The 18,793-nt window shown below is 59.2% G+C and overlaps 1 protein-coding gene across 3 annotated transcripts in view; it reads right to left on the reverse strand.

The window, feature by feature from the left end:
• The window catches only part of BAIAP2 (BAI1-associated protein 2), a 63,996-nt gene extending 45,263 nt beyond the window's left edge, over nt 1-18,733 (reverse strand). For 2 of the 3 annotated variants that reach the window (XM_006886157.1, XM_006886158.1), the window contains exons 1-3: nt 18,629-18,733; nt 8,369-8,444; nt 3,891-3,977 (exon numbers count right to left, since the gene is read on the reverse strand). In XM_006886157.1, coding sequence (XP_006886219.1) covers nt 3,891-3,977; nt 8,369-8,444; nt 18,629-18,682 — 217 coding nt within the window. In that variant the 5' untranslated portion in view covers nt 18,683-18,733. The remainder of the gene's footprint in view (nt 1-3,890; nt 3,978-8,368; nt 8,445-18,628) is intronic. The other variant, XM_006886159.1, reaches the window with a different exon arrangement.
• Nucleotides 18,734-18,793: the final 60 nt, after the last annotated feature.

Raw genomic sequence — 18,793 nt, forward strand, 5'->3', positions numbered from 1 at the left:
GGGGGAGGGGAGGGGACTGTGCAGGGGAGGGCACTGGGAGGGGAGGAAGGGAGGGCACGGGGGAGAGGGGGTAGGAGGGAGCACTGGGCAGGGAGGGGAGAGAGCACTGTGTTGGGGAGCAGGGAGGACACTGGGTGGGGAGGGGTGGGCATTAAGGGGGGGAGGGAAGGGGGAGAGCCCAGGGGTTAGGAGGACTGGGCACTGGCCAGGGGAGAAGGGCAGTGACCCTGCTGTGTGTCCAGGAGCAGTGCTGCTTTATGTATTCAACTCGGGATCGCGTGGACCGTGGAGTTGGAACCGTAGCTGACCCTCCAGCACGTTTTCAGAGGCAGTTAATGACGCGGGAGGAGATTGCCCATCCTTCTCCCATGGAGCAGCTGGTGGACTTGAACCGTGTACCTGCAGGATTGCAGTGCAGCTTCTTGCCACTAGGCCACCTGAGTTCAGCAGTTCCCCTCGCAAGAACAGACTCAGAGAAAATAAAGACATGGACACACACACCCCCATCAAGGCTGACAACACCACTGACCCCAGCAGGCAAAACAGCAGCATCGAAGGTGCCTCGGGAGATGACAGGGTCCATCATCCACACAAGGGGTGGTCATTTGTCTATGACGACAGTCTGGACTCACGCTACAACATGGATGAACTTCAGAACACGCCAAACCTCAGAAAATGGATGAGCTCAAGCACGTATGTTAAAGAAACCGGCCACAAAAACCATTTCTACGCTGTTTCCTAAGCAGGAAATGCTGGCCGGTAGATCAGAGGGCGTTAGGAGCCCCAGGCACACTGGTGGGCTGTGGGGTGGAACCACCAGCCCCACCTTGGGAGACATGAGGCAGTGTGCTGATGTCAAGATTTACAGCTTTGATTAGATAGATGCAAATCAAGACCACCTGGCAACAGCAGTGAAGGTCAGTAAGACAGCGAACAAAAAACCGGTCAGAAAAAAATAATAACAACCTGGTCAGGATATGGAGGGATGGACTCCATATGCTGGTGACAGTGCTGGCGTGACCCAGTGACCCTAAGAGCCACAGGCCGGAACCCCGCCCGGGCCTGTGCCGGCTTCGTCTCTGACACACTGGAGCCCACTGCATGCACTGTCAAGGCGCTTCCTCTCCTTTGCTAATAGGAATTACTAACTGCTGATACGACCACTATGAAAATCAACGTGAGGTTTCCTTAGGTCCGAGGGACTAGAAACGCCACGTGAGCCAGCATCTCAGTGCTGGGTGCGCAGCCCAAGGAAGTAAAGGTCATGCCACAACCCGACACACCCTCATGGTCACTGCATCACTGTTTACAATGTGGCAAACAGGTACAGACCAGCCGAGCAGCCGTAACAGTCAGGTGGCAAACAAAACTCTAGAACATGACACAACGGACCAGGCATCACGACAATCCCATCAGGGACTCGTGGAACACAGATGCCCCAGAGCCACTTACGTCCGTCGTAGGAAGACCTCATCGTGCTGAGTCAGAACTGACTCACGCTGACCCGCTGGTGGGCTTCCACCCGGGCCGTAAACCACACGAGAGAACACTGCCCACCTTTCTTCCTCAGAGGGGTGGATGCGGACCCTGGGGGAGGCACAGCCTTGGGGTCAGCAGTGACGCTGCACGGCCATGCCATCGGCTCCCTGTGGCCTGAGACCCGTCAGGGCGAGCTAAGACGACGTTTACACGCAGAATTACTCTTGGAGGATTATTAGGCATGAGAAGCAAAGTTGTGCTGTTAAATGCTGTTTACTGGACAACCAGGGACCCTGTGAGCCACAGCTCTGACCCTCGCCGTCTCCGGCACCACCCTCACACTGAAACCTACCGTGAGGTCACTCACTGCTGGCCCATCCACTGAGGGGGAATGGAAATTAATTAGTAGACAAATTTTTTAAAAACTCAAAATATTGAAATACACCCATTAACAAGGTGCCTTGCGTATCATGTGACTAGAGTGCACGAAGCTGCTGAAAACATACTCCTGGCCTGAGAACACGGCAGGGAAACTCTGCTCCACCCATGGGACGCTGAGATGGCGGTGGGCTTACAACCACGTCCTAGAGTCTCACTGCGTCCTGACACGGCCAGGGGGGTGTGACACTCCCCGGGGGACACTGCCTCACCACGGGCCCAATGCACGGACCGTGACACTTCCCAAAGGAGACACAACTCACCATGAGCCCCCATGTGGGCATGACACTTTCGGAGGGACTCCTGCCTGCTATGTGTGTCCCCAATGGGAGGAGAAGGCATGCTGGGACCTCTGATGCATGATGACACCCCCTCCTCAGAGAAGCTGGGGCACACAGGCAAACACAGGGAGGCTCATGCAGACCATACAGAACTGGGGCGCCCAGGTGGTTAACTCCTTCTACAGACTCCACACACTCAGAACTGGGTCATAGGAGGGACAGCCGGGAGGTCCAGGTGGGGTCCACTGTCACACGGCCAGTGTCTTAATGACGGAGTGTGATTGCAATATGCCCAGATTTCGCAGAGCCAGGCTGGGTGTGGAGGCCTGTTCCCACAGGGTGGCCATGCGTGAGGTTTCCCTGGAGTCACCAGAGAGGACAGCAGTCCCGCTCTGCTCCACCTGAGCCCTACCTGTGAGCAGCCTCTCCCGGGCAGCTCCCCCCAGGCCACGCCCCACAGGGAACCTCGCCCCAGCACCTGCCCAGGTGCGGACCAGCACAGAGCTCTGCACATACACAGCACCCTATCTCTAGGCCTGCCCGAGGCAACAGTGCCCACCTGGGTCAGCACGGCCACTCACAAGCTTGGCCTCAGCTTTCCCAGATGAGGGAGCATGAGAGGCGACTGAAGAGCCCTGGGACCTCCAGGCCTGACTGCTGTGGTGCTGGTGTGATGCATGTGAGCTGCACAGACAGGGACTGAGTGCAAAAACCAGGGACTACAGCCCCCAACACCGGGACCACCGTCCAGGACCAAGTGTCCATTGAGGACAGCACTGTCCACTCCCAGCAGACCACTGTCAGGGGCCATAGTGGCCTCCTTTCCTCATGCCAACAGGGCTGCTGTGTGTCCAGCCAAGACAGCCCTTGTCATTGTCACTGGCCACCACTCAGGCCACCCTCAGAGCTGGCCACAGGTGGAGTCCACAGGTGGAGTTCCCAGGCCCTTCGTCAGGAAAGAGGAAGTCAGGGAAATCCACATGGTCCGTGGCCCATGACGGCCTTCCTGGCTGGCAAAGCTCCACTTCCTGTCCACAGGCCCCTTGAGAGTCAAGACAGCACAGCAGCTGGGCTGGCCCTCCAAACTCAAGGGTCACCTCAGGCCCCTCCCCACCATGGACAGGGACATTACAGTGGTGCTGTGGACAGCCCGGCGCAGGAACCCAAGGTGTTTCGTTCATCACCAGTCAGTGGACAGAGACAAGGCAAACAACCATTATGCAGCTGGACGGCCACCCAGGAAGTCCCTGTGGGCACACTGGGGTCACCCGCTCCCAGAAAGAGCCACACGCACAACGGCATTCTCAGCAAAGCCACGATCGTCAAGGAGGCTGTGAGCCCCTTCTGGCTCATGTCGTGCAGCCCCGTCCCCCGTCAGCAGACGAGCTGTCAGCACCAACCGCGTCCCCACGATGGACAATCCACCCAACAGCCTTTAACTGTGGATTCCCCACATCTCCTCGTGCCCACACGGCTGCATCTTGGGGAGAGGCCCCCACCACATTCCAAGGAGCACCCCAAGGGGTGTGCCCAGTGCCCCGTGTTCAGTGAGGTGTGCACCCCCAGTCCCCCAGTGGCACTGACAGCTGCCTGTCTACAGAGCAGTATCTGACAGGTGAGGGAGGGCTACACCAGAACGCTGGCAGCTGGACGTCAGGGGTCGCTCAGACCCAGCCAAGGCGGGGGTCTTACCGAGTTCCTTGGAGCCTTGACTCTCGCTGGCCAGCTCGCCCATCTTCACAAGGGCATCGAAGTAGCCCTTGGCTGCGTATGTCACACCTGAGAGAGAGGCAGAGGGAACTGTTACTTCCTTCACCGGGATACGCAGACCCACCGCAGAGACCAGCCAGGAAGCCCGGGCCTCAGCCTGCACTGCACGTGGCTCCGCCTTGGCTGCACCTGGGCCAGGATAGTCCTGTGGGCACGAGCTGTGATGTTCCTGAGGGAACACAAGTGCTCTTCTCACTGTGGGGGCCCTTTAACCCATGAGAACGCCAGTGTCCAGGGTGGGTCAGACCCCCGTCTCTCACAAGCGGCTCACAATCAGGTGGTATTTGACAAAGGAGGGGTATCTAAGTGCAGCTCTGAGACAAAGAGGCCACAGCTGGACAAGGAAATGGCCATGTGGGAAGGCAGTAAGCTGCTAACTTGCCCAGAGACAGAGAGGTCCCCAAGCCAAGCCCGAGGACAGAGAACTATCGTTTCCAGCCTCAAAAGGGAACACACCACCAGGAGCTGGTCAGCTACACCGCAGAATTCTATCCAAGACCCACACAGCTCCATGGAGGGGCTCTCCCCAGAGAGCAACTCGGTCAGAGAGAGCGGAGCACTCCACCACAGCAGCTAGCGGTGGAACGTGAAACAGGAAGAGATGCCCGCCACCCCGCGTCGATGCCCACCGCCCTGCGTTGAAGCCCACCGCCCCGCGTCGATGCCCACAGCCCTGCATCGAAGCCTGCCGCCCCGCGTCGATGCCCGCCGCCCGCGTCAAAGCCCGCCGCCCCGCGTCGATGCCCACAGCCCTGCGTCATCACAGATGTGCAAGTCAAAAGCAACGTGCTTCTGCTGCAGCCAGAACGGCTACGATCCAAGGTCCTGACAGCATCACACGCCTGCAAGGAAGTGGGGCAGGAACTTTGCTCATCTCATCGCTGGCGGGGATGCAAACCACCCCAGGACCTTCTGTGGCTTCCTCAGAAAGCTGAGCAGAGCTGTCACTTGGCTGTGAGGTGTTTACCCAAATAAGATGAGGACTGAGGTCCACATAAAAGTCGGTAGGCAAAAGTGTACAGCATGATTTGCTCATGACTTCCCCAAACTGGGGCTGAGGTGCCCTAGAATGGAAAGTGGACAAAGAGGGGGACACCCTGGCAGACCTGAAAAACATGCACCTGAGACACAGAGCTTGGTGCCTGCTGACCACTGAGACAGTGACCGCTGCCATGAATCAAGTCTTGCTTCTCACGCTTTCTCACTGTATCTGAGGTACGTCCACACAAACGTCTATTAGTTGTGCAGTTGCATTGTGAACAAGCCTGGAATATTACAGCAATGTCCAAAAGATGCCACGCGGACACACAGCAAGCACACACCGTGGAGAAAACAGCACCACTGTACTTGCTGGAAGGAAAATTACCACAAACGTTCTCAAACTGTCACAATACAATGTCTGTGAAGATCAAGACAACAAAGCACAGAAGACGTGTGTGTGTGTGTCTCCACGTGCACAGCTAAGCAGGCGCAGCCACTCTACAGATGCTGGATTCCACCCGTATGACATTCTGGAGAGACAGAACCACAGAGACTGAAAAGACGGCTGGAGTCGGGGTGGAAGCGATGGGGGGAAATGGGAAAGTGGGGTTCAGGGCATGTCAGGGTGCTCTTCTGACACTGTGACAGTGAATACTGCTTTTGTGGACACCCATACAGAGGCACAACAAAGATAATGCAAAGGTAAAGGGTGAACTTTAGTAACAATGTATCACTGTTGCTTCCTCGGTTGTAACAAATGTAACCCACTGAGCTCACAATGTTAATCCCAGTAGATAGATTCCTGCAGTGGAGAGGAGGTGCATTAGAACACTCTGGACTTTCTGTGCAATTTTTCTGCAAACCTGAAATTTCTCTAAAAGAAACAAAGTCTCTTAAAACCCTGGGAGTGACCAACAGAAAGTGAAGTGAAGCCAGCAACTATTGGGGTTGGCCAATCGGATGAACATTTCAGCAGTTAAGAAAGAGTTCCAACTTAACAGCTGGGAGGGACTGCCCTCTGACAGAGGACACGGTCAGTGCTGGTCCGAGTCTTCTCCACGGGGTGTGCGTGGCCCTGCCTGGCCATGTGCTTGGCTTTGCAGTGACTGGGCCAGAAAACTAGGAGAAGGTGGAGCCAGCTGGAGCCATCAGCAGCACAGTTTCTTGCCTGTCCTTTACCAACCCAGTGTGGGGCTGATAAGGGCACTTGATTGCATTTTGTTGACACAGTTTCCAATCACGTGCACACACTCCTGTGCACAGACTGGCCAGCACTGCCCTCAGCCCTAGGACAAAAAATACTTTTGATACCTAGGCCAGTGGGATTCTTAAAGCAAAGGTGGACACGCTTGGGAGGCTGGACACAGCCACGGTGACAACAGCAATCAGGCAGCTGCCAGTCCCTTAACTAGGGCAGAGTGGACTCCAAACAGGAAAAGGAGGGTCCTCTCTGTCCTCCAGGCACCACGCACGGAGGGGCGCCCAAGGAGTCCAGGTGGGAGGAGGGCAGAGGAAAACCAAGATGTCAGAGTGACCCCAGCAGAGAGGAGGTGACCACAGCCAGGGTGCCCCCAAGAGAGGGGAGGTGACCACAGCCAGGGCCCCCAAGAGAGGGAAGGTGACCACAGCCAGGGTGCCCCCAAGAGAGAGAGGGGTGACCACAGCCAGGGTGCCCCCAGCAGAGAGGAGGTGACCTCAGCCTGCCCCACCCCATTCCCGGGGAGGCACCAAAGGTGTACGCAGATCTGCAGGGTACGGCCAGGCCATGACCCCTCCTGACAGCCCCAGGCCTTCCTCAGCTGGTGGTTTAGTCACCTACCAGCCTTCCCTCCATCTGGATGGCTCTCTCATGAGAACACCACTCAGATGGGATCAGGCCGCACGTGGCTTCTGTGTGACTTCATACCAGCTTAACTAACAGCACTTTCAGAGACCCTGTTTCCAGACAAGATCACATGCACAGGGTCTACTAACCTGGAGGCTGACGGCTCACGTCCACTAGCCACCCCACAGCCTCCTTGGAAAGCAGAGGCCGGTCCCCACCAGTGGGAGCCCACTTGGGGGCAGGGAGCTTGGTTATTCTGCTGTTGTCTGAGGGTCAGGGACTTAGCCTGGAAGTGCTGACTTCTAAGACACAGGTCAGTGGTTCCAGTGGCATCCTGCTGTAAGGTCACAGCCTCAGAAACCCTCCCGGCGGCTCTGCTGTCTTACGGGTCACTGCGGGCCAGACTCGGACCCGCCCAGAGGCACTGAGGATTTAATTATCACTGTCCACTCACGACACGAGCGCAGAGATGGCCATAGTTTCAGGGGTTAGACCTGGCCTCCTTTACCTGGAGGCACCACTCAGCCCCACACGCCTGAATACTTCAGGTGGGAATGGGACCAGGTCACAAGGAGGCAGGCCATGGAGTGGAGAAGGGCTCCCCACTGGCCACTTGGACAGAGTCTATCACCAGGGCCCCTGCACTGCTGATCCCAATCTGTGGCTGCTCCAAGTGTGGGCACCTGGGGAAGCAGGTGCAGCTGGAAGTCAGGTCATGTTCAAGGGCAGATGCTGGCCCTTGCTGAGGGGCCTGCCCTCCTCTCCACGTCCGTGTAACCCAAACACCCAACTAGCTGAGAGCATTCCAGCTTGGGTGAGGGGCTGTGGCCGTGTCACCTGCTCCCTGGGGCGTTCGGTCTTAACTTTTTACTGTGATGTGAGTGAAAATTTACAGAAGACTCCCCTGTGTTGAAGACAATAACAACAATTCCCACTAGGGAACCACGTGCTGCCGTTCCCTCCCTGTGACTCTCGTTAGGTCTCCAGCAGCCCCTCCTGCCTGACTTCATCCCTGGCCAGGCCGAACTCTTCTCACAGGCCTGTCAATTGTCTGGCTGAAAGCTGAGCAACAGGGTGAGTTTTGTTCCAGCTTCAGGGGGTGCCTGGGGGCCACAGTCTCCGGTGCTGACCTCTCAGGTGAGTCACCTTGGGGCACTCAAGCTCCAGCTTCTGTGTTAGCAACAACTGCACCCAGGACCAGACCAGGCTGGAGCCAAGCCCTTGATTCAGGCCCTGGTCTGGTTCTAAAGGGCAGATGTGTGCTGAGACCCCTGGGAGAGGGGAGGCAGTAAGAGGGGAGGCTGGGCTGGGAGAGGGGAGGGTGATATCAGAGAGAAGAGACTGGGCTGAGAGAAAGGGGAGGCTGGGCTGGGAGAGGGAGGGTTGGGCTCAGAGACAGTAAGCGGGGTTTATCATCTCAGCTACAGAGCCCGAGTTTCTGGCCACAATGCAGTGTGGCACCCACATTTCCACTCGAGACCTCTGCCAGGCTTGTTTCAGGAACAGAGGACAGGGCATCACAGCCCTTGGCCAGTGCTGAGTCCTATAAGCCAGGCTGTGTCCCATCCAAGGATGCATGACCCCCAGTACCTACCTGCCAGGGCCTTCTCATAATTCTTCCCCATGGCAATGAAGTTCCGGAGGCTGGGATTGAACTGCTCCATGATGGTCTGTAGGAAAAGAGGAGAAGCATCAGTGCCTGGTGGCCAGTGGCCAGGAATGAGGGACAGTAGCACCCCTGCTGGCAATCTCAATCTCCCTGAGTTCAAACCCTAGCTCTACCTTGGAGAGTGAAGGTGAGTGGTTTCCTGAGCCTCAGTGTTCACATGTGCACAATGGGACAAGAGGCCCCATGGAGAGGAAGGTCTGCAGACTTGAACCCCACGACGTGCCCAGTGTGTGGACAATGGTTGCTGATTGGCTACATAGACCAACCGCTGTCCCCTCCCCTTGAGGGCAGCACACACCAGCCCCAAACCTCGGCTCTGATCAGTCACTCATCTCAAACACCAAGTCCATTCACGATGGGCTGGCAGCCAGAGCCTAGACCCACAGTTCTCGGACGAGGAAGGCCATGTGCATACTTTAACTACAAGGTAATGCAGAACACAGTCAAGTGAGAATTCCCCGGCCAAGAGGACTCATGGGGCCCCTCTGCAGCCGAGAACCGGGAGTGACAGGCATTGCTGTCACAACCACCTGGGTCCAAAGCAAGTGTGTCACGTGGTGCCGAGTCTCCTCATGAGAGGACATGGTGGCAGGACACGGGGGTCTATGGCTCTCACGTGACAGGCACTGACACTCCCAGGCCCATCGGTCAGTACAGCAGCCATCCCGTGCCCAAAGGTCCCTCTCCCCGGCTCCTCACCCTCAGTCCAGGGCACCCATACAGCACAAGAAAAGGGCACTGAGGGGAACAGAGTCTCCTCTCGCTACAGTCTTGAGCATGCACAGCGGCCAGGCCCCCGAGACCCACACACACAGGGCCAGACCCCCAGACCCACGCATACACCCACACAGATCCAGTCCCCCAGACACACACACAGGCCTGCCCCCCCAACCCCATTCACACAGGCGCAGCCCCCCCAGCCCCACCCACACAAGATCAGACCCTCAGACCCCCCCAGTCCCTCCAGCACAGGGCCACCACCCTGTTCCCTCCTGCACAGGGGCCAGCCCTCATCCCTTCAGCACAGGATCAGTCTCCCGGCCCCCTTGCATGGGCCAGCCTACACCCCACCCTGCATAGGACCAGCCCTCTACCCCTAACACACAGGGGCCAGCCTCCTGCCCCCACCACCCACAGACTCTCAGTTCCTCTCTATGGTGTGACCACACGCCCAGCTGCCTGGGTTGGACACCGAGCAAGGTGAGGCTCCCAGCTTTGTCCTGGGCAGGACTGGCTCCTCCCTCCTGGCTGGGAGAACATTCTGGACAACACTGCGTGTGAAAACGGAACTGTCAGGGACCTGGGACTCAGTGTAGACAAGCCAGATAGAAGCTCTCTTGGCTCAGCCGTGGCGCTAAGGGACAGACAGTGATGTCTCACAGGCGCGGGGAAGGCAGACCCTAGGCCAGAGACCCACGCCTGGGAGTTCCCTGTGGAGAGGAGCAGACTCCCAGACAGGGGGTGTTCACAGCATCGTGACCCCCACAGCTTCCTCACCTGGGAAGCCATGGGCAGGAGCTTCAGTTGTTAGAATGAATCCGTGTAAATGGGGTGGTCCCAGTGAGGGCATGATGCACCCCAGCGTGGTGTTCTAGGGGTGTGCATGTGCACGTCATGTGAGTGAACGAGTGCACACATGTATGTACATGGCCTCTATCAGTGCACCTGTGTGTGCATGTGAGAGCGCAGATTTATCCACATGTGATGTGCACACGCTTTGTACACCTGTGTGCACAGTCATGTACACACGTGTCCATCCGTGTCTGGGCATCCATGCCCACGTGTGGCTACATGGGCGTGTGTGTCATCAGTGTGTGTGTACACGCCAATGCATCCTGAGTGTGTGAATGTGTACAAGTGCCGGGAGGCATGTGTGCATGTGTGCAACCAGGAACAAGCCCCCACACGGGGGGTCTGGCCCTCTGCACAGTTGGGGTACATCATGGGCTGTGACATCTGAATCTGGGGAGGCCTCAGCATTCCCTGGCCACACAGGGAACCCTCATCCTGCACAGACATATGATTGCATAGCTTGTTACATGCAGCCAAAGACCCCCACTGTCCACTTCTATCAGATGGAACAAGCAGGCCAAGCCCCCAACACGGCAAGGGTACCAGGAGCCATTCTGTACAAGGGACTCCGGTCCCGGACACGTCTGGCTCAGCCAGGCCAGTAGGTGGAGGCCATTTGCCTCACTTCCGCTGGGGCCTTCGGGCAGGAGGACAAAGGGTGTCGAGCCCCCTCCCCCACTGGAACAACGGGGGGGGGGCGGGGGGATGGTCAGCATGTTTGCAGGAACTTTGCTCCAGTCCTTGCAAGGGTGCCCAGGGCCGTGTGAAAGCCCTGGTGGCCCTCACACTCTGTCCACATCAGAGGCTCCTCCCTCCAGAACTTTCCTGGCAGGACGAGTGCAGGAGGCCAAGTCCCTGTGCTGATCTGGGGAGTAGCCAGCCCAGCAATCCACAGAGGAAAGGCGGGGGCGGGGGTGGGTGGGTGCGGGAGGTCCGCCTGCATCCTGTGCACACGGTACACCAGTCACCAGCTCCAGCCGCGGGGAGAGCGCTCAGAGCTATCCAGCTGGGGGGCATGACAGACCCATCACGCTCTCCGTCATCTTACCCACTGCTGATTTCACATCCCACCCCAGAGGGAGGGCAAGCAGACCGAGCTGACCACTCATTCCAGGAGGGCTCCCTAACCCTGAGAACATCTGGGGATTCTGGCCGAGCAGCTGCTTCCAGTGCTGGGGGGCAGGGAGCCAGAAGCAAAGGCGGCAGGCCAGCCTCAAGCCAGGCACCTGCTCTCTCCCTAGCTCAGCCTGCTGTCCCTGGAAATGGCCATTCCAGTGAAGTGGAAGGTCTGTCACTGCCAACAGCTGGGCCACTTATCCTCAGGGACAGACACTTTGGCGGTGGATGGGGCCACTGCTCAATGAGTCCTGGAAGGGCTTCCTGGGGGAGGCAGCATCAACATCAAGGAGGATAAGAACATGCACATCCCACATTAGAAAGTGAGTGGCCATGAGGTTCCTGGGAGGAAATGGCAGAGGCGGGGGACGGAGGAAAGTGAGGCTGGGGACAGGGCAGGAAGGAAAGCGGACAACAGCACATACTGCAGGCCACCCTGCAAAGCCAGTCTCCCACCTCAGCTGCCCTTGGCCAGAAAGGGAGTGATGGGGAGCCTCGATCTGTGCAGGGCACAGGGCCCCAGGGCCAGGCCCCAGCCTCCTCCTCCTGCACTGCTCAGGGCCCCAGGTGGGTGAGTGGAAAAGCAAGCACACTGCCACTGAGCTGGTCTGAGTGCCTGGGAGCGGTGCCTTCCCATGCCAGCTCAAGGTCACCCGTGAGCCGTGCCAGACTGTCCAGAGAGGCCAGGAGCAGCTCTCCAGCACACTGCACAGAGCCGGGTGCAGGCCAGGCACACGCAGCTGGTGAACACAGGCCTCTTCTATCTCCAGACCCGAGGGAGTGCCCCGAAAGTAAGGCTGAGCTGCAGGCCTGTGGTGCTGACCTCCAGGGCCAGACTCATTCCCCGCCTAATGAAGGGTTGGGCAGTGTGAGCTTGGGGTGCATGGGGAGCCCAGTTCTTCCTTTACTGCTGCCCAATCCTGCCCACCAGGGAGCACAAAAGTGTGGCTGGTGCTGGGCCCCCAGGAGCTGAGGACAGCCCAACCGCCCCAGGTCCCTCATGGCACGAAACTGGCGAGGGTGCCAGGCACCGGACAAGAAGTCGAGGAAGCCACCCTCTGATGGCCTGGCCTCTCTTTCAACGATGCTGCCTGTGCCAGGGCAGCACTGCATGTGTGGTCAGCAGCTGATGGGGCAGCCGGGACCAAGGCCACCACGGAGGCAGGGAGGCCTGATACCTGACACGGCACCTGACAGAGGGGGAGATGTGAACCCCAGCTACCTCTCTCTACGTGAGCTGTTGGGCTGCCGGTGCTTCTAAACATTGGCCCAGTCCAGCTACTCACTTTGAAAAGCTGCCGTATTGCAGCTCCTGGACAGGGAAACTGGCATCTCTAGCAACAGAGCAAGGACCCACGAGGCTAGGCCAGACACCCTAGATGGGCCACAGTCCTCACTGCCACAACGCTGCTCCCAGGGGCTGATGGCTTCCTACATGCAAAGCTGGGTTGGGGTCCTAACCAGGCCCTGAGACCTGACTTCACAGCCATCAGTGCCAAGGATGCTGCAAACTCCTGGAGACAGAGTGACTGCAGCTCCTGATTCTGAGGAGTGCAGCAGGCAGCCAGTGGCCCTGGGCTCCCAGGCCTCCACAGAGGAAGACCTGCCAGGGGAGTTAAATACCACCCACCACCATCCCTGTGCTTTGAGGATAGCCCTTCGGTACTTGCACAGGCCCCTAGCACCTAGACAGGCCCCCAACACCTAGACAGGCCCCTAGCACCTAGACAGGGCCCCAAACACCTAGACAGGCCCCCAAGCACCTAGACAGGCCCCCAAGCACCTAGACAGGCCCCTAGCACCTAGACAGGCCCTGGCACCTAGACAGGACCCTAAGAACCTAGAGGCCCCCAGTACCTAGATTGGTCCCCCAGAACCTAGACTGGCCCCCCAGCTCCTGGACAGCCTGCCCCAGCACCTAGATAGGCCCCCAGGCCATGCAAGATACAAGTACCAGGCTCACTGGCACATAAAAGGGTCTCCCCTGAGGCTCTCAGTTCTATGTCCCAGCTGGGCCACATTTTAGAGGTACATCCTGGGAACTTCACATACCTCTTAACCCTCAACACTCCCCCAGCACCCCCCCAACTCCTCCCTGCACTCTGCACACTGAACATTCTCCCCTCTGTCCCCAGCACCCACACGCTGTCACCAGCAGACATGCAGCTGGGGGTCAAGCATGAAAGAGACGTCATCGTGACATGCCTCAATTTATTCATGAGTATGTGACTCTTTTTAAAAAAAAATTTACTTTCTATTAGTTTGCTTACAAAGCTCATATACGCTCTCCTTCACTCACACTGCGTTTCGTACAATCATTCCCACAGCCTGTGTCCTAGCACATGACTTCTAAAACATAACAAAACAAAACGCACTACTGGAAAGTGGGTTCCAGCCACAGACACCCCGCAGGACACCAGAGGGTTTCTTAGGCCCTGAATATTCATGGAAGCAAAACGACTTACCTTTTGTCCACAGACAGGCTGGTAGGTTTGAACCACTGACCTTTCTGTTAGCTGTCCACCATGCTATCAGAACTCCTACATGTGACTGAGGACTTTAAAAACCCTAACTCTGCAATAGCTGTTCCAGCATCAAACGAAAGCCCCAGGGGAGGTCAGGTGGCTGACCTCACATGGTGTGGCATGCAGGGCAGCTGGGAGGTAAAGGGTCCGGTCCACACACAGCACCAATCTCACCCTAGAAGACAAGTGAGGGGCCTGGGGACAGCGGCCTCAGGCAGTCCCTGCTCCAGGAGACTGAAAGGACACCTCCGAAATAACCTCAGCCCAAGGTGCGTGGCTGGCCCTGTGGCTGCTGGTGGCCAGAGATGACCAACTCGTGACAACCCCGTGGATGAGGCAACAAGACACTGCCTAGTCCTGGGCTAGCTTGTGACCCAGCTCAGACTGACTGCTGGGACTTCAGGAGGGGATCTCCAGGCCTTTCTTTCTGGTCTTATTTTGGCAGCTTCACTGAAACTTGCTCGGTATCCTAGCAACAGGCCAGCTTCCACTGACAGATGAGATGCTCTGGATGGGAATGAAGCCTCGCTGTTCTGTGTGGGAGGTGAGGACTGCCAGGGGGCCACCTCTGTTCCTGCCACACAGCCGGCACACAGAGTGCAGCACACTGAGCGGACTGCCCGCCCTTCCAGCAGCCTGGAAGGAGGGTCAGGAACAGACCGGCTCACAGACAAGGCTGCTGCAGAGCCCCAGATGAGGGGCCATAACTCAGAGAACCAGGTAAAGAAGTGAAAGGCGGAAAGGGGGCACTAGAGAAGCTCCCAGAGACGTCTGCCCTGCCAGGCACGTGTGCACAGGTGGTGACCCCACCTGCCTGTTGGAGTCACTCTTGCAATAATCTCAGGGCCCACTTTCCGCCCTCTCCACAGCTACCAGCCACCTTTCCACGGCTCCCACTTTCACCCGGGCCAAGTGGAACCACAGACACAGGTGCCCGAGAAGGGCCCTGTGGTCAGAGCAGGAAAAACTGCTCCCTCAGGTAGCGTCAGCCTTGGCCTCCAAAGTGCTCCCAGACCTGGGACAGATACTCAGTGCCTGACTTTGCAGGCACCCGCCACTGGACTCTGCCAGTAAGTCTGCAGCAGGACCTAGAGGGTCTAGATGTGGCGGTCACTCATCAGTGTCCAGGGGCTCCTCATTACAGGCTGGCCACCATCCTATTCTGGGGGCCAGTTCAGGTCTGTGTCAGCTCATCTGGGGTCTTGGGGTATGAGGGTCATCTAGAAATGCAGCGTATGAGGACTGCAAGGCTGTCCATCCACCATACCTCTCGGTGCTATTGGGCCCGTGCCTGCCCCTTGCCAAGTGCAGCCAAGTGCCCTCACGGCTGTGTGAGCCCACGAGGGGCAGGTGAATCAGCTTAGGGGGCAGGAGCAAGTTGGTGGGGGACCAGGCTGTAATTGCTACACCATGTAGGCAGTGGGTTGTAGTGCAGGTTCAAGGGGAGGCTGGCAGCCAGCAAGCACAGCATTGTCAAGGAGTTCGGTCACTTGAGAGCAGGAGGGGTCCCCAGGGCCAGGGCAGAAGCAGCCCACGACAGCCACCAGGGCTCCAGATCTGAGAGCGGCTCAGATGTCCTCACTTGACAGGGACAGCCCAGGCAATGGCAGATGAGGTGAGATGCCCACGGTGGGACTTGGACGAGGCCAGCCCTGTCCACTGTCGCCGTCTGCTCAGCAGTGCCCGGAGCCAGATCCGCACACCCAGCAGGAAGGTCCTCAACCCTCCATGCCTGAGTCCTTGAGCAAGTGTGGGAGGAACCGGTCCTTCCTTGGGATGCCCTGTCCTGCAGCCCCACGGATACAGCTGTACCCACCTGAGGCCGTGGACTCAACACCAGGGATCCGAGGCCACACTGGGGTACCCATCACTGTTACCAGTGACAATGACGGCAGATGTGTAACTGGCAAGGGTGGGGATGAGAACGGCCCAGTGGTCAGCATGAGGAGGGACAGTACCTAGCTGTCCTGGAACGTGACTCACGCTGGCCCCTGGGGAGTCCATTCTGCTACAAATCAGGAGGCAAGCATGGCCTTGCGTTTCAGGGTGAAGAGACCCCCACATGCAGACCACCCAGCCACGCCTTGGGACGATGTGACCCCTGGGTGCATCTACAGGGACCCCGTCAGAGGCACAGACAGCTGAGCTAGACACCAGCACCCTGGAGCTCCACCACCCCGTCTCCACACGGGGACCTCAGCAACATTCAGTGCCATAATATGTACCCCGCTAGCTGGGCTCCCCCAGAGGTAGTGGGCGTGCTGCAGGGGGTTGAAGGTCACGTCTTAATGAAACAAGTCAGGGTTCCTGTTCCAGGTGGGACCCCTCCCCCAGAGCCTCTGTCATCTCAGCTGGGGAAGTAAAGCTCCGGGGCGCACATCCTCTCAGGGGCTCGTGAAGCCCGCTCATCTCCCTGTGAAAGCCGCACAGCCTCCAGGGACCGGCCTGGAGCCCACAACCCCAGGGCCAGGCACACCTAAGTCTGGGCAAGGCCTTTCCTGTCCCACCCGTCTAGAAACAGCCTTCAGAAGGCTCAGCACCCCAGGATCCAGCAGCCAGTCTCCCCCGAGACACAAGCTGTGATAGCCCTGCCCCACCACCCCAGGAACAAGGTCAGTGCAGCACCAAGGACACTCAGGAAATTAAGGGGGCTCTGGCTCGACGTCACATGACAGCTGCTTCCCCAAAGGTACACTAGGTTCCTATGGAGCAGGGAAACGCTAGTCTTTTCTCCCTCACTCCTGGGACCGCCACCCTGCTGCCTCAAACCAGTTCCTGGGGCTCCAGGCTCTTTATGCGCCCTAGAGGAAGGAATGAATGGTCCACAGTTCCCCTTGTTCAAAAACAATCCCCCCTCCACCCCCAGCGCCAGTCCAGCCCTTGTCCTGAAAAGAAGTCCCCAGAGGGCTCCAGCCTGGGTCCTTCAGGGGTGCATTCCCAGGAAGCAGTGGGGAGTCATCGGACAGTCTCCCTCCACCATGACACTCCCTGGGCACGTGCTCCCAAGGGAGCCACACCGAAGCAGAAGCTGCCCACCCGCCACAGGTCTTTCAGGACTACTCGAGCTGCCCAATCCACGGTTGCCTTGCCAATGAGCCAGGCCAAGGACACGTCCCCAGTGCTCCAGTTCTGCCAAAGCAAAGGCTGGAGCTGCAGGCGATGGGGCCAAAGCCCACAGGAGCCCCGCAACGCAGACGCCAGGCCAGCTCCCAGAGCACTGGCAGGCCAGGCACAGGGGTAACTCCTCCCAGGGATGAATGTGGCAGCCAGGACCGGCTGGGCCTGCCCAGATCTGCACACGCTGGCTGCAGCGGCCTCTCCGAGTGGGCTGGGCTCCTGCCCGGCCACTGCACAAAGTTGCTCAACCTGTACCGGCAGTATGGCAGTCCCGAGCCCCCAAGACACAAACTGGGACACAGCCCTCACCACGGGGGCTGGGGCTGCTCCGAGGTCAGGTATGTTTCCAGGTAGGGCAGCCCCAGGTGGGTTGGCTCCAGGAAATCTCGCCCTCGGTTCCATGCTTTCCCAGGAAGCTGGCTGATCCACAGTTCCCGGCACACAGAACCTTCTTTGTTCCCCAAAGATGCTGATCCTAATACTCCTGCCACCACCCAGGGACACACGTCACCCAGACCTCTAGGGAAACCGCAGCCCCACCCCCAGTCCCGACCACCCTGGATTCTCCTGGGCTAAGCTGCCGCTGGCCCCCTGGTCAATCTCAACACCGGAGTTCCTGTTTGTGGAGTTGAGCCGCTGAGCCGGAAGGCAGAGAGGAAAAGCCTGGACAGCCTTCCCTACCCCTGTGGGGGCCCAGGGCTCCTCCCTCCGCAGACAGGTCAGCTTCCTGCAAGCTGCAGCCTCGAACATAAAACCCCAAGGCAGCTCCCTAATCAAGCCACCCCGCGCTTGTTTACTAGACAGGGTTCAGAGGGCTTAGTCAGCCCCTACTGGCCTCAGAATTCCCCAGCGACAGAAAACGGTAACTTCAACGCCTTCATTAAACCCTATCACGGTCGGATCTGTGCCCTGGGCCCAGCGGAGGCCAACGGGCACCCCAGACGCCTCCCGCTGACCGCCACGAGTGAGCTAAGCGGCTTCACAGCCACCGAGGCCCGGCTCCTGGATTCCGAGTGGAACTGTTGCTCGGCGCCCCGCGCGCTGCGGGCCTGCTCGCGCCCGCGAACCCGCAGCGGTGCGTAAAGCCCAGCCACTCGCCCCCCGCGATCGCTCCAGGTACTTTGGAGAGATCTCACACATCCACGGACGCGCAGCACTGTGCGCCCCCGGCTCTGCCACCCGCGGACAGGGGTCGGCACCCCACCCAAGTGGCGGAGCACAGCCCCGCACGCCGGGCGGGGGGAGGCTGCGGTTCCGGGGTGCGAGCGGCGCTCACAGCCAGAGCCGCCCCGACTCTTCGCACATTCGCGCGCGGGGGCCGGCGCGTCAGCCTCCTCCGCCAGTCCCCGCTCCTCCGCGGTTACATAAGATGACGGATTACCCGTCCACCCAGCCCGCCCGGCCTCCCACCTCGCGCCACGTCCACGGCGCCGGCCAGGAGTTGTGGGCACCGAGCGCCTGTAGGATCAAAGTGTCCAAGCCCCAGTGGCCGCGTCGGGACGAGCCAAACCCGGACCCCGGACTCCGCACCCGGCAGCGCCCCTGGGCGTGGGGGGTCGGCACGCGGGGGTGGCAGGAGGTGCAGGGTGCGGGGGCGCAGAGGCGCGCAATGGGGGGCGCACCGGGTCGGGGAGGAGCAGGGCCCGCGCCCACTGGGGGAGGCAGCAGCCGGACGGGCGCGGCCACCTGTGACCAGCCGTCCCGCTCGCCAATCCCGCACGCAGACGCTCGGGGCCGCGAAGGAGCCCGGGGATCCTGCGTCCCTGGCGCCAGTCCTCCGACCAGGTCGGGCCCGAGCGCGCAGGCGGCGCGGAAACCCCACGCGCTCGGAGAGGGCGGCTCGGCGCGGACTCACCTTGTACACATTCTCGGTGAGTCGGTGCATCTCCTCCGAGCGCGACAGCGACATGGTCCTGGTCCTGGCAGCACCCAGACCAGCGCGGGAACGACGGCGGAGAGGGCAGCGCAGCAGCGCAGGGAGGAAGGAACCGGGCGGCCGCGAAGCGCCGGCGCGCGCCTT

Source organism: Elephantulus edwardii, unplaced genomic scaffold, assembly GCF_000299155.1.
Source record: "Elephantulus edwardii isolate Elephantulus edwardi_28Jun2011 unplaced genomic scaffold, EleEdw1.0 scaffold00048, whole genome shotgun sequence".
In the NCBI taxonomy this organism is placed as follows: domain Eukaryota; kingdom Metazoa; phylum Chordata; class Mammalia; order Macroscelidea; family Macroscelididae; genus Elephantulus; species Elephantulus edwardii.